Source organism: Osmerus mordax, chromosome 19, assembly GCF_038355195.1.
Source record: "Osmerus mordax isolate fOsmMor3 chromosome 19, fOsmMor3.pri, whole genome shotgun sequence".
NCBI lineage: Eukaryota > Metazoa > Chordata > Actinopteri > Osmeriformes > Osmeridae > Osmerus > Osmerus mordax.
In genome coordinates, this window is record NC_090068.1 from 12911212 (window position 1) to 12933951 (window position 22740).

The following is a 22740-nucleotide window of genomic DNA, read 5'->3' on the forward strand; positions in this document are numbered from 1 at the left end:
AAATGTCCATGACAGCCTACGGTTCATCGGGAGACGAGGCTACAAAATGTTGGGTTACCCTCCAAAAACAACGACAAACCTAATTCACAAACAATATAATGGCACGCTCCTCTCACGGCAACAAAACATGGACGGCATCAAAGTACACAAAGATGAAAAAAATAACAATCCATCTAAAAAAAAAAACACTGGGCAGATGTCGGTTCAAGCAGTGCGCTAGAAAGTCTATTTGCATTCTTATTAATATTCATATAGTAGTTCTTCCTAAGAGGCTATTGGCTGTTAATATAGCAGAAGCAACCGCGTGCTTGATGCGCGTCTCGCTCGAGCGATGCGCTGGATCTCGCTGTTTTTGACGGTCGTCGTACATTGCCTCCCATCTCATTGGGTCTGTTTAAGTGCCCTTAACCCCCTTTTCTACATTTGTCTGACTTTTATCCCTACACAAACATGCTCCGCTGGAATGTTTAGCTCCAATTTCTGCAGTCTCTGCGGTCTCGTGCAAGACACATGTAGGCCTACAGCGCTGCGTCTTATGGAAAACACCTTTAAATACGATGGAGTCAAAAAATAGAATAAACCACACACATAGATGACTAAAGATGACGTCTGTAAGAGCTGGGATGCACTGATCGGCTGTTTGTGTATGTATGTGGATACATTGAAAAACAAATGTTTGTTTTAAAATATTTACAAAGTTCATTACTGTATGAGGACATCTCAACACTCATCACAACTGAGTCTTTCCCCCCCCCCCCCTCTCTCCTCTGAACCGATTCCTTGTGCGCTCTGTGATTCAATTGTGTGCGTACATTGATGGCAATATTTTTTTTACAAAGTATAGAGACACCTTTTAAACTATGTCCACCCTGTGCATAAATCACCTCACAAAAACAATAAAAATAACATTAAATACAACTTTTTCGAAGTTCATCGTCCATGTAGGCTCGTTGAGCACCACCCACTAGCCTCTCAATCCCCTGGTTCTGCTCCCCGGTCTACCAAGCGCGGTTGGCTCGTACGGCCCACGCCGTTCTCCCCTATCCTTTTCTATTGTCATGGGCGCCTTGTAAGGCCTAGTCAACAAGCCTAACCAGGACGTCACGTGAGATGTGTCATCTCAACCACAGCAACACGCAGCTGTAACCTCTGAGATGATGGCTTTAGTCTGCTCTCTTCAAAGAAGAGCCGCATAGCCTGGTAGTACTAACCTGACATAACTAGCCATGCTGAGACAGCACAGTTCATGTGTTTTGTTTGCAAAGTGAAGCAATTACACCAACTGCCAACTCGACATGGTTAAAATCAAAAGTTTATAACGCCTGAAAACGTTGGTGGTGTAGCCATTGTTAGTTAGTCGCTCTGGATAAGAGCGTCTGCTAAATGATTAAATGTAGTTATTATGTTTGTAAAGGGCACGGGACAGATCTGTCCAGCCGGTTTGAGACTTGACAGCTGCTGTAATTTCTGTCCAATGAGACACTTCTTCCGTCTACACCGGGCCCCCGGCTCCTCCCCCGACCCGGGTGTCGGAAGTCATGAAGAACTCACACCGTACCAGCCGGCAGCCGGCCACGCTCGACCAAGACGGAGACTTCGGTGGAGAATCTTAAATATTTACAAACGACAAATTTACAGCTATTTAGAAATAGGATTAAACTCAACCCAGCGCATATAGGCCCGCCGCCTCAAGTTTCCTCACAGTGGGGTTATCTTAGAACGTACCGAAACTAAAGGCAACCGGTCACATATTCGAATCTAATATAACTAAATTAGTTTAATATTGACCTTTGTCATGTTTATCTTCGAAATTGATTGCTCGTTAGTGTGCCAGAGTGTTGGGGGCGTGAATGTGATTGTTATCTGTAGCCCTACTTGAACTGATCAAAGTGCGTCTAGTCATCCAGCTGGAATCGCGTGGCTACTTTCCATAGCTGCGCCACTCTCGAGTCATTCTGTACGATCTGACAGCTACCCAAAGGTAAAAACATTTTATTTTAATGTCACAGAGCAGAATCTTGTACGTGAATGCTACCTTTCAGGAGCTCGGATCATGAGTGAAACCAGTGCAGCAACAGTTGGGAGATAAGATCGTGATTATTGATGAGTGAGGATACCGGATATTACCCGGTCAAAGAAGTTAGGGTGCCCTAACCAGTTCAACTGGACAGTGAAGTATGTTTAAACTATGTAGGCGCTGTGACAGCTCAGGCCACCAAGTCAAATTCCACACATCGCACGATTCCTTTTGATTAGTTATCCCGAGTTCGGCAGTTATCTCAACTATCAAGTCAGAATCAGATATCAATGGCGTGTGTAGCTTTATCAGCTCAGTGTATTAGAGTGACGGGTGGGGTGCATCTTGGGCTGGGGCTAAGCGTGTTTTGGGGCTAACCGTGTTCTGGGGCTAACCGTGTTCCTCTCCAGGTTGCTATCATGAAGCAGAAGACGAGATGGGAGGACTTTCTAGAGTGCATCAGTTTGTACCAGTGGGTGGTGTCCTTCCTCTTCCTAGGTGAACCAGCCGCATCTCTAGACTCCACACACTGGACCCTGTAACAAGACACACACACACATGTTTACATGTGTGTTATTACACATGTTATGTCTTACATTGTCTGAACTCTTTACTTTTACTGTGTAAAGCCCTTTGGTCATTCATGGATTGTTTATTAATAACACTTGCATATGCTATTAGGACCACACTGTAACCTGAAACAACACATGCTGTGTGTGGAATACATGTTGTGCAATAATTGCAAAACCTAAGACACTTCCACACCGCTATCAGCTGTTAATGTTTAGACATGCTTTCTTGATCGAATCTTGAACATGCTATCAGGACAATAACAGTAGACTACTCGACAGCCATCATTTAATTAAATTAGTTTTACACATATAATAACGTATGTGTAATAAATAACTGTCTCACCTCCTTCTTGTCTTCCTTCTATCCCAGGCTTGTCTTGTATTATTTTGACGGTGTACCTCATGTTTACCTCCCTGTGGCCTGTGACTGTTCTCAACTTGATCTGGCTGGTGTTCGACTGGAACACTCCAGAGAGAGGTCTCCTCGCACCACCTCTTTGCCTTGCCAATCTCCACTTAAACCAGACATTTAGAAACACAATCTTCATTATGTTTGGTTTCGACGGAGGACGATCAACACTAGATTGTTCCGCCAAATGCAGTCTTTTTATAGATGAAATCAAATCTGCTGAAATGAATATTCACTACTTTTTATAGAATGAAGTATGTTCTGTAAATTCCTTTAATCTGAAATATATTTGCTTTGTCCTGTAGGGGGCAGAAGAAAGCTGTGTGTGCGGCAGTGGAAAGTGTGGACTCACTTCAAGAACTACTTTCCAGTAAAGGTAGAGTGATGATCTGAGCTGTGATCTTAAAGGAGAACAGCACCTGGTCTTCCCAGGGCTATAACTATTTGTGATGTCGCTTTGGTTAAAAGTCTCTGTTGAATGAATAAAATGTAAATGTCGCATTCTGTTCTACCCCCTCCAATTCCCCCACCCACCCACCCACCCACCCACCCACACCCACCCACCCACACCCGCCCGCCCGCACAGCTGGTGAAGACGGCCGACCTGAAACCGAGCAGGAACTACGTGGTGGGCTGTCACCCTCATGGCATCATGTCTTGTGGAGGCTTCGTGTGTTTCAGCACCGAGAGCTGTGGCTTCCAGGAGCTGTTCCCCGGGATCCGCTCCACCCTCGTCGTCCTGGCAGGCCTCTTCAGGATACCCCTCTTGAGGGAGTACCTCATGACCGCAGGTACAACTGTAAATAGCTCTACAGTATCAGTAGAGGTAGAACTGTAAACAATAGGTCTACAGTATCAGTAGAGGTACAACTGTAAATAGCTCTACAGTATCAGTAGAGGTAGAACTGTAAACAATAGGTCTACAGTATCAGTAGAGGTAGAACTGTAAATACTAGGTCTACAGTATCAGTAGAGGTAGAACTGTAAACAATAGGTCTACAGTATCAGTAGAGGTAGAACTGTAAATACTAGGTCTACAGTATCAGTAGAGGTAGAACTGTAAACACTAGGTCTACAGTATCAGTAGAGGTAGAACTGTAAACACTAGGTCTACAGTATCAGTAGAAGTAGAACTGTAAATACTAGGTCTACAGTATCAGTAGAGGTAGAACTGTAAATACTAGGTCTACAGTATCAGTAGAGGTAGAACTGTAAATACTAGGTCTACAGTATCAGTAGAAGTAGAACTGTAAATACTAGGTCTACAGTATCAGTAGAAGTAGAACTGTAAATACTAGGTCTACAGTATCAGTAGAGGTAGAACTGTAAACACTAGGTCTACAGTATCAGTAGAGGTAGAACTGTAAATACTAGGTCTACAGTATCAGTAGAGGTACAACTGTAAACACTAGGTCTACAGTATCAGTAGAGGTACAACTGTAAATACTAGGTCTACAGTATCAGTAGAGGTAGAACTGTAAATACTAGGTCTACAGTATCAGTAGAGGTACAACTGTAAACACTAGGTCTACAGTATCAGTAGAGGTAGAACTGTAAATACTAGGTCTACAGTATCAGTAGAGGTAGAACTGTAAATACTAGCTCTTCAGTCAGTACCTCATGGTTGCAGGTAGAACTGTACTACAGTCTCTACAACCAGTCATGACTGGACCCCCGTCTCCTCTACGCAGGGATCCTTCCGGTGAGCAAGCCCAGCCTTGAGTACCTGCTGTCTAAGAACGGGACAGGAAACGCGGTGGTGATCATTATAGGGGGCGCTGCAGAGTCCCTGTCTGCCATCCCGGGGGTCAACACTGTCGTCATGCGGCGGAGGAAGGGCTTCGTCAGGGTGGCGCTGGAGTTTGGGTGAGGCTGATAAATATATGTATTTTATATAAACTGCCATATATAGAAGATCTTGTGGCTGGTTAGTTAGAGGGGGGAAGTCTACATGTATATATACAGTATATATACAGTATATGAGCCCAGCCTTGAGGGAGTCAGGTGGCTGAGCGGTTAGGGAATCGGGCTCGTAATCAGAAGGTTGCCGGTTCGATGCCCAGTCATTATATCCCTAAAAAATGACGTTGTGTCCTTGGGCAAGGCACTTCACCCTACTTGCCTCGGGGGGAATGTCCCTGTACTTACTGTAAGTCGCTCTGGATAAGAGCGTCTGCTAAATGAGTAAATGTAAAAATGTAAATATGAGAGCATGTGATGAAAAGTTTGCAGGTTCAGATCCTTCCCTGGACATCGCTTCTGATAAGTCTTCTAATGATTAATGTACTGTAAGTCAACTGGTAGACAGAACATGTAGACCCATACAAACTGTGCTGAGTCCCGTGTGGTGTGACCGGCCTCAGGGCCGACCTGGTCCCAGTCTACTCGTTTGGGGAGAACGAGCTGTTCCGGCAGGTGGAGTTTGAGGACGGCAGCATCAGGCGCAAGTTGCAGGACCTCTTCAAGAGGATCATGGGCTTCGCTCCCTGCCTGTTCCTGGGCCAGCGCTGGGTCGTCCTTCCTTATCGCTACCCCGTCACCACAGTCGGTAGGTTGCCTCGACGACACACTCGCTGAACTTGCTTTTCACTCCAGCTATACCGCCTCTAACCGCTCTTTAGCTCCTTCTAACTAAGCCTTAACGGGTTGTAACTACACCTTAACTGGTTATAACTACACCTTAACTGGTTATAACTACACCTTAACTCCCTCCTAATGAATCCTTACCCCTCTAACTAACCTGCTCTCTGCTGCCCCCTAGTGGGAGCTCCCATCTCCGTGCCGAAGCGTCCAAAACCCACAGAGAAGGAGGTGGACCACTATCACGGCCTCTACATGGAGGCTCTGACCAAGCTGTTCCACAAACACAAGGTCAGCTGCGGCCTCTCAGACAGCCACGAGCTGAGGCTAATCTAGGCCTCCATTAGGCCTCCATTAGGCCTCCATTAGGCCTCCATTAGGCCTCCATTAGGCCTCCACCAGCCCTTCCCACCTCCAAACCTCTGCACCTCCATGACCACCAGACCTTCGCATGGCTGACATTTGTACAAGTGATTGTTCTCAAAACAGTGCAAACTTAACGAATCCTCCATCGTAGTTGTCAGACTGATCAGTTAAAGGCACTAGATCACCCAAATGTTTCACTCATCATAAAGGAGATCACGGAGGAAGCCCTTAACACTACTACGGTAGTTTAAAGACAACATGAGTTATATCTTAAATATGTGAAGAACTATGTGGATAGTAAACCTATTATAATGTTCTACCATTGACGAAATGTGTAATTTGCATAGTTTGGATGCAAATACAAGACTGGATGAATTTATCATCTTTAAAAAGCACTAAATAATTCTGATGTAAAATCTGGGGCGTATTACTAAATGTATTTTAAATGTCTTGAGAGCATGGATTTAAGATCGCAGAAATTAGCCAGATCAGCTGAGGAGAACTGCAGATCGTTTTTATATTCCCTTTGTCTGCCTGTTGCGATGTTGTGGTAAACACATGACTCCTATCACAAGTAATCATTTATGTATCTTCTTGTCATTAATACTTCCAAGTTCACAAGACTTCATCACAAAACACACAGTAACATTAATCCTATTTACAGTATCTATATCTTTAGTCTTACTAAGTCTGAAAGAATGTTTACTGCCACGTTTAAAATGATTAAAAAGTTTAGGAAAAAGTGCAGATTTTTACACAAGACTCAGTGGGCATTAGTGGGTCTAAATATTTGGTAAATTTCATGTAGGTATTATATTAATACCACAAACATCTCTGTACAGGGGAAATTAAACATCTACACCCAGTTCACAAATGTTGTGACCTTCATAGAAATAAACCATTCAAATGCATCAACGGTGTGTGTATTTTCTATTTTTGTTTCCACATTGTAAAGTTATCAGTTTAATGCCTGTCCTCCCTGCATGTGCATCTGTTTAACCCTGGATCGGTTTAACCCTGGATCTGTTTAACCCTGGACCTTCAGCTTCCTGATGAAGTCAGACCAAGAGGCCTGCTTCCTAAAGCGAGTTTACAGAATAAGCCAAGTTTATGTGAGTTACTTACCCTGACATGAGCCCGTCTTATTCGGTAAACTAGCTTTATGGAACAGGCCCCTGGTCAGGCTGGGAGTTCATTTGAGAGTGATGTGTTGCCCCCCCTCCCCTCCCAAATTCCCTGAACAAGACGCTGCACACAGACCCTTATATATACAAGCTGCAGACTGAAGTGGTTCACAGGTAAAAGCTGGGTTGGTCACACAGTCCACTTGAGACATCTGTAAAAGAGGGGAGGAGGAAGACAGCTTTAGTTTCGACACATTTCAGAACTGACACCTTTGTGTTTAGGACTATGGTGGATTATCAATGATAGGTTATCAAACATGTAGTCCACGGTACAGTTACCTGGTCTCGTGATGTGTTCCCAAGCAACGGACACAGCAGTAGCGCGCCCCGCAGGACACGCACTTGTAGTGGGACGGGAAACCGCACACCGTGCAGAAGTTGCGCTGGGGCAGTTTTGACGACTCCGCGCATGCCGTCAGGTAGTTCGGTCCTTCTGTACCGCTCAGGTCCTGCAGCGGGACAGAACGCGAGGACTCAGGAAAACGGACAGGATGAAGCGATTAAAAAGGGAGAGGTGTAGGCTATTTGCTGTGTTGTATCGATAGATTAGACTAATTGTCTGGATATGGCTTTACCTCCTCCTCCAGCAAAGCTTGGAAATTCTTTCGAAATCTAAGTTTAAAATGATCTCCCCGTGTCTTTTTTCTCTTCTTGCCTGTATAACAAGGTGTCGAGAATATAGGTAAGTGTAAAAAATAAAATGGTGTAAAGCATAATTAAGACATTTGCCAGTTGAGGATGTATTTACACAGCCTACCAGATTCATTGCTGTCATCAAACTGTGGTAGTCTCTTAGCTAGTTGCTGTGGTAAGCTGGCGTGAGGGTCATCTTGAAAGTTGTCTTTTTCGAGAGCTTCTAACTGTCTGACCAAGCGACGCTGACGCGTGGCGCAGTCCAGAACGCGCCTCTGGTTTGGATCTTGAGAACGCACTTAAAATGGTAAAAACATCAACATAAATAACAACACCTATATGTTCAACGGCAACCTAGGAAATCTATATCGTTTCCATGTGAACAGATTGGATGGTTAGAGGCTATTGGGCGGTAGACCTGCTACGCATCAACAGCGGCATTAGCATCGCACTGCTTGTGGACAAAATCACAACGTGAACAATTATAAATAGATCCTATTTGTTTTTGTGTGAAAAACACAAAAATCGATAAGTGCATCCTACCTGATATTTTCTTATCCACCATAACTGCCTTTTCAGTTTACGGGAACGCGTAAGGGACAATTGTATTATGATCACTCACAAAATACAATGTTAGGCTACCCCCCCCCCCAAAATATTCCTTACATGAAGACGAAGCTATAAATATACCATTCTCGATTAAATCGTGTGATAAAATGTAACTCACATACACATGTCATTCAAAGACCCTTCATAAATGCCAAGCTCCCTACAAAATATTCTGTGTAGCCTGAGGAACTAACAAGGATGGAATGTGACATTGACTTGACGATAACAATACATGTGGACAACAACTTGAATTTGATTTATATGACCAGGTCATACCATCCTATGGTACACCTCTGTATATTACCCCCACAAAGGAAACATGCCATCAAATTAAGAGGTAGTCATATTGCACACATTGTCTCTTGATTGTATGCATCAAAGTTGTATTTTAATTGATTAACTGTTGGTTTGCAGCCAAACAGAAATCAAAATTTTCCAAGTTATGTTTATTAAAAGAAATGTTAGAATACAATGCTTGCTCTAGCCTTAGATCTACAGCCAAACAAATTAATTAACTAATCACAGTCGAGGACAAAACAGGCTAAATATCACAGGCTGATTAAGCTGGTTAACTACAACACCAGTTACTAAAAGAGACTAAAAACTCTAGAAGAATTCCACATCATCCGGAGCATCCAGGTCACGATACTCAATGATGTTGCGAGGATCTCCTCTGCTCATCCTGGAGAGAGAAAGAGAGGGAAAGAGAGAGGGAGACAGAGAGAGAGAGAGAGAGAACACGCACGAGAGGGAAAGAGAGACAGACAGAAAGAGAGGGAGAGAGAGAGCATGCAAGATGGAAAGAGAGCGAAAGAGACAGACAGAAAGAGAGAGAGAGAGGAGAGCCTTGATTACTTGACAGGTTCCATGTGACAGCAGAAGGGAGGAAGGGAGTTGAGCTGGCTGATCTGTCACTGACCATGGTCTCACCTGTTGTTACGGGGCTTCCCCTGGTAGCCCCCCCCCTGCCCACGGAAGTTGTCATAGTTACCCCGGCCGCCCCCCCCTCCGTAGGGGTTGGGTGGGTATGGGGGCCCACCTGGAGAGAGGAGAGAGAGAAAGGGTCACACTGAATATATGGCATGGCTGACGATGATTTTAAACTACAGTTTTATGTGGTGAGAACGGTTTGTGGAAAGCCTGGGTAGTGTTTACACTGAGGAGTGAGTTGGACCCATTAAACTGGGTAACACCATAGGAGGGGGGACCAGAGAGGGGGACCAGAGAGTAGAGGGGCGGGGGGGAGCAGTGCCTACCTCCGTAGCCCATGATGGGAGGCCGAGGCTGGCCAAACCCCATGAGGCCCTGGTGTCCCTGGGGAGGGAAGGGCAGGCCAGGGGAGAGCAGCCCTGCAGAGAGGAGAGAGAGGACATGTTGGTGTGTTGAGAGAGAGAGGAGGGAGAGGTGTGTGTGTGTAGTAATGTGTGTGTGTGTGTCCCACCTTGTCCTGGTCCAGGAGGCATGTTGGACTTGATCTCAGGGAGGGTCGGGCGCTTGGCATCCAGCAGGAAGTTGTTAAAGAACTCCACCTCCTTCTTCACCTCCTCAATCTTGTCCCCGTGTTTATTCAGGATGTGCTTACGTACAAACTCTGGTCCCTAATGGTCAACACAGCAAAAGGTCAGCAAACACTAGCTCAACAGAGACGCATCTTTGGGTTCACTGAAACACTTTAAAACATCGTTATTAGTTTCTAAAACTCTTTAAATGGGGGTTTATGGTTAACTGTAGGTTAACAGTTCCATGGTTGTACATGAAGCCCTTTGTGACACTGCCTGTAAAAAGGGCCGTACAAATCCAATCTGATTTAAATACGCAGTAGAGTTTTTGCGGTTTGTCGTTAGCCGAAAGTGAACTCGCTCACCTTAAACTTCTTCCCGCTGAGAGGGCATAGCCACTTGTCCTTGCCCAGCTCCTGGGTGTTGGCCAACACAAACTTCTCCACCTCCTGTTCCGGATCCTTCCGCCCCATCTTCCCAGCCTCGTCCTCAGACAGAGTCTCCTTCACACTGAACAGAGGAAGCAGCTTCTCCTCAAACGTCTTCTGCCACTGGGACACTGGGGGGGGGGAGAGAGGGGGGCGATAGACTTAGGAGGGTGTAGGAGGGGCGAGAGACTGACGGGTATAGGAGGAGAGCGGGAGGGAGGTTACTGATTGGACAGCATCATTACCCTCTCCGTGGGTCACCCTGTTGGGAGGGATGGGCCCCCGTACGTGCATCAGGCCACAGCGGTTGGGCATCTCATCCTCGCTCGGGTACTCGCACGAGTTGTAGTAGTCGATGGAATGTACCACACGCAGGTAGAACAGTAGCCGGTCCAGCACCTGAGGTGGGGATACAGGTGAGGGTGTGAGGTACAGTTGTGTGAGGTACAGGTGTGTGTGAGGTACAGTTGTGTGAGGTACAGGTGAGGGTGTGAGGTACAGGTGAGGGTGTGAGGTACAGGTGTGTGTGAGGTACAGGTGTGTGTGAGGTACAGGTGAGGGTGGACAGACCGTGACCAGGTTGTCGTCTCTCTCCACGGTGATCTCTGCAGGGTTGCCCTCCCTGGTGCCCTCCTCTGGGTCGGCCCCGCCCACGCTGCCCAGTAGCTCCTCCTCCTCCGCGCTCACCTCCTCTATCAGGTAGTCTGTGATGTTCTTCATGATGGGGTTCTGGCCTGGCAGCTGGACCAGGAAGTTAGGGCACACAACCAGGAAGTTAGGGCACACAACCAGGAAGTTAGGGCACACAACCAGGAAGAGCACACTACCGTGCATAACATATATACCAGTGTGTGTCCTACCTCCAGTCCCGGGGAGTCTCCCTGGGGGCGGTGGCTCCACAGCTGGCCCCGCTCGTCCAGAGCGTGGATCAGCTTGGCCGACAGCTTGATGTCGTTGCGCAGCACCTGCTTGTGCTGCGTGATGCCGTTCACGTTGCGGATCCTGCGAGCCAGGTCCCTGTTCACCCCGGGGGCCAGCTCACAGTCCCGCAGCTGGGGGAGGAGGGGGGAGACGGGGTCAGACCAGGCCGGGGGGAGGAGGGGGGAGAAAGGTGGGAGGAGACGGGTGGTCAGACCAGGCCGGGGGGGAGACACGTGGGAGGAGGGGGGGGGACAGAGGGTCAGACCAGGCCAGGGGGAGGAGGGGGAAGAAAGGTGGGAGGAGACGGGTGGTCAGACCAGGCCGGGGGGAGGAGGGGGGAGAAAGGTGGGAGGAGACGGGTGGTCAGACCAGGCCGGGGGGGAGACACGTGGGAGGAGGGGGGGGGGGGGGGACAGGGGGTCAGACCACAATGACTCACTCTGATGTTCTGCAGGTTCCAGCAGACCTCCTTGATGTTCACGCTGCGATCGAACGTCACCCAGCAACGCCTGTAGAACCTGTCGCCCGGAGACAACCGCAATTGGTTAGTTACCAGGCGGGGGTGGAGCCATGCTGGGGTGGGGTTAGCAGGTGAAGTCTACTGACCTGCGTTCCGGGTGGGGGTCTGACAGACACACGCGCAGGAACCCAGGGTACCTCCTGCACAGCTGGGGAGAGAGACAGACAGAGGCTGGTTAGGTCTCCATGGAGATCCACCTGTCTGTCATTATTAGGGGAGTCAGGTGGCTGAGCGGTGAGGGAATCGGGCTAGTAATCCGAAGGTTGCCAGTTCGATTCCCGGTCATGCCAACTGACGTTGTGTCCTTGGGCAAGGCACTTCACCCTACTTGCCTCGGGGGAATGTCCCTGTAATTACTGTAAGTCGCTCTGGATAAGAGCGTCTGCTAAATGACTAAATGTAAATGATTACAGATATGATGATGACGACTCACAGAGACAATCTCCGCCTTGGAGATGGAGGGAGCGATGCTCCTGAGGAACAGAGAGCAGGTCCTGTGGAGAGGCCTGGGCCTGGGGGGCTGGTCCTCCTTCGTCTTCTTGTCCTCCTTCTCCACCTCCCTCCCCGGCTCCCTCCCCTTGCCCTTCTCCTCTTTGCCCTCGTTGCCACGAGCTGGGGAAGCAGAAAGATTGTTGAAATTCACTATTCTATTACATCTATAAATATTTTATTGCAAGCTCTCGAGAATTTCGGCATGAATCGCTGTTCTCATTCGTGTACGTTTTCTTCAGCAAGTTTAAAAACACAAGTCTGTGATTTCTCACTTTCCCCCTCTTCCTCTTCCTCCTCATCCTCCTTTTCCTCCCCCTCCTCTCTCTCTGCCGGTTTGTCGGACGAGCGAGAGTTGGAGTCAGAGTCAGAGTCGGACTCGCTCTCGGAGGCGCTGGCCTCGTCCTCGCTGTCGCCGCTGTGCTTCCTCTTCCTCTTCTTTCCCTGCTGCCGGCCAATGAGAGAGAGCGCAGGCAATGAGATCATGAGGCTTGTTACGGTGGAGGAACGTGATTGGTTCCCACACTTACCTTCTTGGCTGCGGGTGTCTGCACCATGCCGTCCTCCCCCTCCCTCTTCTCCTCTCCCCCCGGGGCGTCGACTGCGGCCGCTCCTGCCCTCTCGGCACAGGCGGCCTCGCCCTCGCCCTGAAACACACCGCAGCTGAAACACACACCCTTTCTCCCTTGCCCCGAAACACACACGCCATGAATCACAGCCCTGCTCCACAGCTCTGCCCCCGTGGCCCGCTATCGGAAGCTTTTCTGGGACACCTCATACACACCTTCTCCTTGTCCTCCTTCTCCTCCGGAGGTTTGCTGTCCCCGACCGCACCCCGGGGCTCCTCCCTCTTGGGCGGCTCGGGGCCTCGCTCCTCCTCCTCCTCCGAGGGAAGCTCCAGGACCCTCAGGTCGTGATCCGTCCCTCCCTCCATCTTGATCACCGCTGGGAGAGACAGAAGCACGTCAGCCTGGTAGCGACCAACGCCACCCAGGAGAGACCATCCTGGAGAACCCCCAAAACACACCTCCAGAACCTCCCCTACCTGCGTCTAGGACCTTGACGATGGCCGGACCGCGCTCGATGTCCAGGGAGACGTTGTCGAACCAGCCGTTCTCCATGAGGAACATGTACACGTTCAGCCTGTTCTGCAGGGCGCTGTGGGTCTCCGCCCGCCGCCGCCCCGCCTCGTCTGGGTGGTACTTGGACCTGAACCTGCGTGGGGGGTGGGGGCACCCGAGGGAGAGGGGGGACAAACCAGGGGTGGAGGAGAAGTATCTGTTAGAGATGGTAAAGACATCAGTACATAACTGGGGCCCCTAGGACAGTTCTTGACTGTGGCTCGTGCAGAGAAACGACAATGTTTTGATCTGTCAGCTCGTGTACGGAACACATCCGCTTGCTTGTTATCATACTTCTACGTGACAATCAATCAGAGCTAAACAGATCGACCATCTTTCTCTGTGTGCTGGTTAAGTTTGTGTTTTGACTGAGAGCTCTAATGTGAGGTGAGGTTGTGTGGGTGTGACTGGGCTCTAATGTGAGGTTGTGTTGGTGGAACTGCTGGGGCCATGACGAGGTAGAAAGGAGACAGACATTATGAAAGACTACAGAACACTGACATCTCATAATCAGTTTGAACATTTCAGAAGAGCAAGTTTGCCATTGTGTGGACTAAATTTACCTTATCTTCTCCCAGTTTAACAACACATATATATAGAGAGGGTTCTCTTCTGTAGAAATGTGCTCCACTTCACCCTCATACTGTGTTTGTGAACGCACAATTCGATTTCGGTTAGGGAATTCGATTTGATCGAAATATATGTACGAAAAAAAGAAAAAAAATGGAGGGGGGATAAAAACCATCAGACACTTAGAAAAGAAAACTTCTCCGCGGCCGGTCGTGATCTGTGCATCTATCTAACTAAGATCCCTGTTACTTCAGATCTAGAGCAGCTGCATTGGGCGCAGTGCATGCCCTGACTGACTAGCATCGCGTCCTGACGAGAGAGTCACTTGTTCTCATCTTCCAAAACCTTGTTGTGAAGGGAGGGGGAGTGGGAGGAGGAAGGAAGGGTTGGTTAAGGCAGTTACACATCAACAGCATGGACACACTAGGACGCCGGGCCTGTGGGACTTACATGAGACAGGTGAAACAGAGTTTCGGCGACGAAACCATGGTAAATTAAATGATTTTCTAGTCTAGTCACAGATCTATGCGCAGTCTTTCCTAAGCAGAGTGCTTGAAGGAGAGGGGAGTCAGGATAACCACAAACTACCACTTCAATGTAATAGCTGCTAAAAAGAACGAAAAAAGTGGAATATGATATATTGTACATTCAGACCTCTCATAGGCTGCACAGAGAGGTTGTGAGCAGTCTGCCATCTTAAGATAAAGCAGCTTTACAACCAACAAAAGCTATTTTCGTAACATTACTTCCTGACTAAGAGGGAATAACAAAGGCTGTGATCATCGTACCACTCCTCATCTTTGTGAGTGAGGAAGAAGTCCTGCATTTGCTGCCGTCTGAAGTCCATCTTGTACTCATTGTATCTCTTCACGGCCTCGCCCTCGTCAACAGAGTCATCCAGAGACAGCAGGAACTCCTTAAACGTCTTCATCAGCGGCGGCGGAGGACACAGGTCCAAGTCGTGGATGTTGCCCAGCCTAGCGCACACACACACACACAGGTTCAATTACATCAGGAATACACGGGCCTTAAACGCACACAAACCCCTTCAACTCTGACGGGACTTGGATCGTTGTTGAGTGGCGAGCCGTGTTGTGTGGTAGGAGCCTTAACAGAAAGGAAGTTCTACTGAGCGGAACAGCCTGTGCTCCTCACCTGGCCTGGATGGGGATGCTGTGGTGGTGCTGCATCAGGTGGAGATCTGGGGGGCCCCAGGGCTGGGGGGGGGCGTAGCTGGGCCCTCCACTACCCCCGTAGCCCAGGTCATAGCCTCCGTGGTAAGGCTCCCCTCCATGGTCGTCCCTGCTCAGGCGGGAGGGGGGGGGTTAGAGATGCATGCTTGTATTATATTGACTTGTTTATATTGTACTAGCTGATATCTGGAGGGAGTTTGAATAGGGGAAATATCAAAGCAGTTAGTCTCTCCTCAGAGAGACGACAGCAGGCAGGTACATCTAGTCTCTCACCAGTCTCTCCTCATGCGTTTCTGCTGGGGGCTCATGTCGTGTCGAGGGGGGGAGAAGCGCTCCCTGCGCCCCCTCTCGTAGTCCCGGTACTCTCCCCGGCTCCGACGCTCCCGGCCGCGCTCCCACTCCCTGGCCGAGGGGCGCCAGTTCACGGAAACACACAGAAACACAGTTACATCACCAACTCCTTCCAGAGAGAAGACGGAGACAGCATAGGCCGTGAACAGCCACATGTCCGAATGCAGAAACCGGCTTCAGAAACGAGCTTTTTCAGAGACTTGACTGTTTACATTTAGTCATTTAGCAGACGCCCTTATCCAGAGCAACTTACAGTAAGTACAGGGACATTCCCCTGAGGCCCAAGGACACAACATCATTTGGCACAGCCGGGAATCGAACCAACAACCTTCTGATTAATAGCCCGACTCCCTCACCGCTCAGCCATCTGACTTCCCTTACTGTACCCCACTGTGACTGTACCCCACCATGAAGTCTGTTCCCTCCTGCTCACCTGTCGTTCCACTCATCTCTCCGCCTGTCCTCTCTCTCTCTGGAGCGGTCATAGTCACTCCTCTCACGGCGGAACTTGTCCCTTCTCCTGCGATCATATTCATCATCGCTGTCTGCCATTGTGCTTCTGTGGAAACAACCCCGTATCAGCTAAATATTCGTTACCATCTGCAGAGATGAACCAAAAAGCATGGCTACAGATCTAAAGTACATTTATTTAATGTTATGACAAAATAAAATGAGGAATCAAACAGAAGTGTACATTTTAGCAAGATACGCCTGCAGTCTTAACGAATAATTCAAACGCAGTGCCCTACACAGCCGCCAGAGGGCAACTTTTCACAGTCAGCCAAGTCTGGTCGGTAGTTGAGACGTGGTTATTTTACACCGTGCCTGGTAAATACAGTCCACTCTTTGACGATGTGCTTTCTATATCCCCAGATTGTATGTTGCTTTCGATAAAAGCGTATTCTAATCCAATTACAATTACATTTGAGAATGTAAGTCAGTTTTGAAAAGACAGAGGCTCGTTAGGCCGTTTGGTCTGAAGCGCCCCCCGGCGTAAACCACAAGCCAACTAGCTAGCTACACTACCTAGGCTAGCAAACTAGCTAAGGTTAATCATCAACTCATACACATCCCTGTCTTAATACTAACGTATTTTCTACCTAAATCAAACGCCGTTGTATGGTTTCACTAAAACTCAAAAGAATCACAGCCTGTTTTAGAACCTAGCAAGGTAAACTCGCGTTAGCTAACTAACAATACTAGCTCTAGCTACTAGCGATTTAGCATTAGCAAAGATATCTCGCTAGTATCAGTGCCATATTTGATACCTAACATACATAGTTTAATTTTCACCAATGTCGTCTTTCCAACATGTAAATCGTATCTAGTTATGTTAGTAAGGGGGCAAATAACATCCATATAAATACATTTGCTAGAGCTACCTTAGATTTCAACCGCTGCCTTCCACTTTCTTCGTCGTCAAGTTTGGTGCAGTGTGAACCGGAACTACGTTTTTCTTACTGTCAAAATATTTCAAAATAAAAGACCACCTTCTGTTGATTACATTACATGTTACGTTTATTATTAATACGTTTTCATCAAGTGTTTCAACAATTTACAAAGTATTAATCGAAGACTAGTGTCCGCAGCAATCACATAGACAAGTGATTTGCACACCAAAAACACGTCTCTTATTTAAAGACGAATCGTCATATCCGGAAATGCATCCACTGCACGTGGACATGTAAATAAAGAGTTTAGAAGCACTGTACTGCTTCTATACTCTTTAATTATACACTGAATAGTGCTTCTATAGCCTACTCTTTGATGTAAACCGAAAGTTAAAATGTTTCCTGTTTAATGTGTTGGTTTCTAACGGTCCAGTAGCACAAGACTGCCACTTGCGGTTTAGATGCGGAAGTACAGGTGTGTAAAGATTATAACGTCTGAAAAAAAACCTGTGGCCTTCACAGGAGTAAGATAATAAATATCGACAATGCTATTGTCTCGACCACACACACTGACAATGCATCTCCACCAGGAAGGGCTCAAGACCTCTCAAGTTCATTTGTGGCGCTGAAAAAGTTTGTCAGAACACTTAAAGGTAAGACTTTTGTCAATTGTCACTACTTTTAGCTGGATATTTAGCTTTGTATTCTGTAGTAAAACGTATTGCTATAGACTCGTTGGTAATCAAAAAAAAATAATCAAACCAAACGTTGACTTTTGAAAACAGTAGTATGATATAAATCTAATTGTTTGTGAAGGAAGTGTAATATGTATTTTCTTGATAAAGAAAACTTACGTCTGGTGTGCAGAGTGAAATACTTTGTCGTTCTGTTTCAATAACGACCAGATATGTTTCCCAAAACAACTTTTCGTTTATCATTCCTGCTCCCTAGAAAACCTTGGGATAACATTCAGATCCATCTCTCTCTCTCTCTCTCTCTCTCTCTCTCTCTCTCTCTCTCTCTCTCTCTCTCTGAGATGTAATTTTTTGGGGCCATTAGTATATTCACGTATAACAAATATTTTTTGTCAACAGTGTCACATCTGCAAGGCATGTACATGTAACTTGATGAAGAAAGACAAATTAGTAAACTTGAAGTTCTATTCTCCACTACAAGTTTGGTTGCAGATATAAGGCGGGGCCGGTATATGAGTGTGTCTAGCCAAACCTCTGGACCAATCCCAGTGTAGAAGGCGGTCCTTAGCGTCATGCTAAACAATCAGGTTAGATTGGCCCATTGGAGAGCCTGGCGCTTTCGTGCCACGAGAATTTCGAAATTTCTTGAACGCGATATTTGTAAATATGGACATGGAGAAATATGTCTATGTAGGTAGGTGGTCTATATGCTTTGTTGGATATTTGTGGCGCAACCTTTCATATGGACAATTAACGTTTGCTCAGCCAATTATTGTAGCCTGTTTATCAGCCCATTTCTAAACTTGGGATTGTAACAGTGAGGCTTGCAGTTTGGGCTGGAAAGTCAACTAAATATGCCAAAATTAAATTACATGGGATTTTTAGTCTTCCTAGTAGACTCTCGTACAGAAGACTGGGATAGCCTATATCAGAGGTCAGTCCAACCGACCATTGGGAAAACGCATTAAAAGGGAATCATCTGGATTAAGGACTTGCTCTTTGTAGTCGACCACAATCTAATGAGTATGAAATTCCTGAGGAGATTATTTTGCCTCCTCTGGAGTTAGCCTGGCTTCTGAACTCTCTATACGGTTTATACTGTACATGTATACCAATATTAACACCGTATATTGTGTTTTCCCCTTGCTCTCTGTGTGTGTGTCTCTCTCTGTCTCTCTCTGTGTGTGTCTCTCTCTCTGTCTCTCTCTGTGTGTGTCTCTCTGTCTCTGTGTCTCTGTCTCTCTCTGTGTGTGTCTCGGTGTCTCTGTCTCTCTCTCTCTCTGTGTGTCTCTCTGTCTCTGTCTCTCTCCGCGTGTGTGTCTCTCTGTCTCGGTGTCTGTCTCTCTCCGTGTGTGTGTCTCTCTGTCTCGGTGTCTGTCTCTCTCCGTGTGTGTGTCTCTCTCTGTCTCGGTGTCTCTGTCTCTCTCCGTGTGTGTGTCTCTGCCATGTGTGTGTATTCTCTCAGGTTTACCTCAGAAGCAGAAGGCGATGGAGGGCCCAGAGCGAGGAGCCCTGTCAGGCTGTGAGTGTTGCAGCAGCCCTGCTGCCTGGGTCAGAGCGAGCAAGGATGTTTTAACATGGTAAGAGGAAACATAAACACCCCCGCTGAGACTAAATAAACATCCCTGCTGGATTACACACAAGCATTCCATGTCCCTACAAACATTATCCTGTGGATACATTGTTTTATTCAGATCTTGTTTTCAAGTTGAAGTTATCCTCACTGTTGGGAAGCCTGGTCATAGGTTCAGACCCCCTCCCCACACTACCCCACCTCTTCACTGTGAACAAAAGCACCTGCTGAGGGGATGTTCCTGGTAGTTAACCGCCTGTTCCCCTGCTTCCTGAGGCGCCTGCTGAAGACCATCTCCATGGGCCAGGCGCTGTCTCTGCTCATCTGTGGGACGGCTGTGAGCTGCCAGTACTTGGCGGAGGCCGGCGTGGAGACGCCCATGATGCAGAGCTTCCTCAACTACGCACTGCTCCTGCTCACCTACACCGCTGCCCTCTGCTGCCGGAAGGGTACACTGCATACTATATACTACACACTACACGCTATGGATTAGATACTGTTGTTTGTGTTGTTAACTGGTTGTGTTAGGGGTCACTTGTGTTTTTTAGTCCTTGGTGAACACCTGTCTTGTCTGCCCCTGGGGACCTGGGTCTTGATAGGTGATGGGAACATCTGGCAGATTTTGAAGACCAGATGGTGGAAGTATCTGTTAATGGGTCTGACAGATGTGGAGGCAAACTATGCAGTAGTGAAGGCCTACCAGTTCACCACCCTGACCAGCATACAGGTACCAGTTCACCATTCTGACCAGCAGGGTCGTTTTCTGCAGTAGATTTTATCACTATACATATGTTGCTTTGGACACTTTTGATTAAGCGTCTGTTAAATTAATAAAATGGAAACGTCAGATATCAAGTTTTTATAGAATGTGTTTGTGTACTGTATGCGTGTGATATTGTGTGTTTACTGTACGTGTGTGATGTGTGTGTTTCAGCTTCTGGACTGTTTCGTGATCCCCGTATTGATGGTGCTCTCCTGGTTCTTCCTGAAGACGCGCTATAGGCCGGTTCACTTTGTGGGCGTGGCTGTGTGTCTGCTGGGGGTGGGGGCCATGGTGGGGGCAGATCTGCTGGCCGGACGAGACCAGGGATCCAGTAAGATATTATTAGTTTAGCCAACACTTTTATCTGTCTCTGGAAAAACGTGTTTTCCATGACTGGAATGTAGGAAGTTCATTATCCTACACTGATCTGTGTCTGTGATCAGGTGAGAGGATCTACAGGCATCAGTTGACTCTTATTGTGAAATCTTGTGTCTCCCCCAGCCCATGCCGTGCTGCTGGGGGATGGGCTGGTGCTGGTGAGTGCAGCGTTGTACGCCGTCTCTAACGTGTGTCAGGAGTACACTGTGAAGAACCTGGGCCGTGTCGAGTTCCTGGGCATGATGGGCCTGTTCGGAACCGCCATCAGCGGAGTACAGCTGTGAGTCCCACTTCCTGTCCCGGCCCCACTTCCTGTCCCGGCCCCACTTCCTGTCTCTGTTTCCCTTCACAACAGCTGTAATCAGTCTGGTCTTAGGAGACTTCTCAGGGTCAGCTGTAGTCTGTTGATCTACTGACACTAGTTCCATCAGATCTACTGACACTAGTTCCATCAGATCTACTGAAACTTCCCTCTCCCCTTCCTCTGTCCTGGGTTGCAGAGTTGTGCTGGAAACGAACGCGGTAGCAGCGATAAAATGGGATTTAAAAATAGGTGAGTGTTCCCCAAATTCATTACTCATTCACATTAGATTGCTTTTTAAGCTACTGTCAGATTCTCTCCTCAGAGACGAAGCAGTGTATTTATCATCACAGCAGCTGTGTGTGGGGCCCAGCACACCTGAACAGCTGCTTTTGAAAGCCTCCAGTCAGCCTAATGGGATTGTGCTGTCTGGAAACGCTTGTCTCCTCAGCCGGGCTGTTTGTGGCCTACGCCCTGTGCATGTACGGGCTGTACAGCTGTATGCCACTGGTGGTGAAGATGACCAGCGCCACGGCCGTCAACCTGTCTCTGCTCACCGCTGACCTCTTCAGCCTCTTCTGTGGACTGTTCCTCTTCCACTACACAGTGAGTTCCACTGGGTGTAGCTGTGGTAGAGGGTATAAGTCAGGGGTAGAGGGTATAGCTCAGTGGTAGAAGGTATAGCTCAGTGATAGAGGGTATAGCTCAGTGGTAGAAGGTATAGCTCAGTGGTAGAAGGTATAGCTCTGTGGTAGAGGGTATAGCTTAAACAGACTAGTTTATAGTTAATTGTATGTTAGAGGAAGCTTGAGGTGTAGTTCTCAGGAAGAGAGATAGTGAGGTACGAACGAGGCCAGAATCTAGAAGCACGTGGAGCTGACAGGCTTGTCAGCGTTGAGGGACTGGATGATGACCCCCCCTTCACCCTCTTCCCTCCTCAGTTCTCCAGCCTGTACATCGTGTCCTTCCTGGTGATCACGGTGGGATTCATCATGTTCAACGCCGTGCCCACCCACGCCCTTCACCCCCCTCCCGGCCCTGAAGAGGAGGACAAGACGCCCAGCGAGGAGGAGGTGGGCCCCCAGGGCCTGCAGGAGGAGGTGAGCCCCCAGGGCCTGCAGGAGGAGGAGCGGGGGGAGGAGCGGGAGGAGAGCTGCTTGAGAAGGCCGGTTGTCACGTATGTCACAGAACGTTGCACCAGGATGTAGCCTGGCGCTCTCACCTCCCTTCACCTGTCGTCCCGGTGAGGCACGTTCCTGTGCCATCTGTTGGGACTGACAAGATGGCCGCCCGCTGGGTTTTTGGAGAAAGTTACAACTTTTGAAGTGCACATGGATGCGTGTGACCATTCGGAGAATGGATGTTTCACTTCCTGCACAGTAGCCAATCGGTGCCTGGACCATTCTGTGCAGACAAACTGCAGTAAGAACGCAGCTTAACACACTGGCCAGGTACAGACTCCTCTAGTTACAGTTCTGACTGCTTGCTGTCCATTGTGGTGGGACCACATGGGACCAGCCTGTCCTGCTGAGGTCACTGGACACTCGTGTACATGTCACTGGACACTCGTGTACATGTCACAGGACACTCGTGTACATGTCACAGGACACTCGTGTACATGCAGTCTACCTTGTCTCCATCACTGTTCCAAGTCTGGGTCCCAATCTGCTGGTTTGTTAATATGTATTTTTTTTGTTTTGATAAGTTTTGTATATTGTCATTTGTATGATGATATGCTGCTCATTGAAGAGATAATCATCATTATCAAGAAGAAATTGCCTTTTTAAAATTATGTTCTTCATACATGAATACCATGTGCGTTTGTTTATACAGCTGGTTACTGATCACCTATTTATATATTTGGGTCATTAAAAACATTGTTATTTTTTCATTAACTTTTCTTAATAAAGTTTAAATTGTATTGTTTACGTTTTTTTGGAATATACGCTAATACTGTATATTTCGCTTTTTCACAAATCAAAAACCAAACTGACGATTGGAATATTTTCATATTTTAAAATCATATAATGAAGGCAAGATGCAGCATCAGGTATCCTTAATGAATATAGCCCAAACTACATTCCATACAAAAGGCCAACCTCCCTTTGCTCTCTAAATAAATGTAAATATTACAGTTGGCTACATTTGTTATTGACTCAAGATTGTTGGACATGTTT

At 47.5% G+C, this 22740-nt stretch overlaps 4 protein-coding genes and 1 long non-coding RNA gene across 7 annotated transcripts; 2 read left to right on the top strand and 3 right to left on the bottom strand.

The window, feature by feature from the left end:
• Positions 1–1294: 1294 nt before the first annotated feature.
• On the bottom strand, positions 1295–3024 carry LOC136963319 (uncharacterized). Its single transcript, XR_010878978.1, has 3 exons — positions 2933–3024; positions 2488–2553; positions 1295–1608 (listed from the first exon to the last, which is right to left on the bottom strand). It is a non-coding gene; the product is annotated as an uncharacterized lncRNA (long non-coding RNA).
• On the top strand, positions 1540–6855 carry mogat3b (monoacylglycerol O-acyltransferase 3b). Of its 2 annotated transcripts, XM_067257419.1 has the most exons (9): positions 1540–1981; positions 2428–2515; positions 2960–3067; positions 3304–3374; positions 3585–3789; positions 4690–4864; positions 5362–5546; positions 5760–5914; positions 5959–6855. In XM_067257419.1, the coding sequence occupies exons 2-8, from the start codon at positions 2437–2439 to the stop codon at positions 5912–5914; spliced, it is 978 nt and encodes a 325-aa protein (XP_067113520.1). In that variant the 5' UTR covers positions 1540–1981; positions 2428–2436; the 3' UTR covers positions 5959–6855. The 2 variants fall into 2 exon arrangements, with proteins under 2 accessions (XP_067113520.1, XP_067113518.1); XM_067257417.1 differs by having other exon boundaries at positions 5760–6855.
• A 403-nt stretch (positions 6856–7258) lies between these two features.
• Positions 7259–8326, bottom strand: znhit1 (zinc finger, HIT-type containing 1). The gene is made up of 5 exons (XM_067257754.1): positions 8305–8326; positions 7886–8059; positions 7704–7783; positions 7408–7577; positions 7259–7280 (listed from the first exon to the last, which is right to left on the bottom strand). The coding sequence occupies exons 1-5, from the start codon at positions 8324–8326 to the stop codon at positions 7259–7261; spliced, it is 468 nt and encodes a 155-aa protein (XP_067113855.1).
• Positions 8327–8737: 411 nt separating this feature from the next.
• On the bottom strand, positions 8738–16929 carry srrt (serrate RNA effector molecule homolog (Arabidopsis)). Of its 2 annotated transcripts, XM_067257363.1 has the most exons (20): positions 16845–16929; positions 15896–16021; positions 15385–15513; positions 15074–15220; positions 14707–14895; positions 13273–13442; positions 13012–13172; positions 12758–12874; positions 12503–12674; positions 12172–12350; positions 11825–11886; positions 11658–11736; positions 11158–11349; positions 10868–11038; positions 10543–10696; positions 10235–10428; positions 9812–9968; positions 9627–9719; positions 9301–9409; positions 8738–9052 (listed from the first exon to the last, which is right to left on the bottom strand). In XM_067257363.1, exons 2-20 carry the CDS (start codon positions 16012–16014, stop codon positions 8977–8979), a joined length of 2670 nt encoding a protein of 889 aa, XP_067113464.1. In that variant the 5' UTR covers positions 16015–16021; positions 16845–16929; the 3' UTR covers positions 8738–8976. The 2 variants fall into 2 exon arrangements, with proteins under 2 accessions (XP_067113464.1, XP_067113465.1); XM_067257364.1 differs by lacking the exons at positions 14707–14895; positions 15074–15220; positions 15385–15513; positions 15896–16021; positions 16845–16929 and adding an exon at positions 13912–14650.
• Positions 16930–18174: 1245 nt separating this feature from the next.
• Positions 18175–22422, top strand: LOC136963332 (solute carrier family 35 member F2-like). Its single transcript, XM_067257435.1, has 9 exons — positions 18175–18242; positions 19014–19128; positions 19398–19570; positions 19721–19848; positions 20056–20215; positions 20386–20542; positions 20763–20815; positions 21015–21169; positions 21505–22422. Exons 1-9 carry the CDS (start codon positions 18215–18217, stop codon positions 21769–21771), a joined length of 1236 nt encoding a protein of 411 aa, XP_067113536.1. The 5' UTR covers positions 18175–18214; the 3' UTR covers positions 21772–22422.
• Positions 22423–22740: the final 318 nt, after the last annotated feature.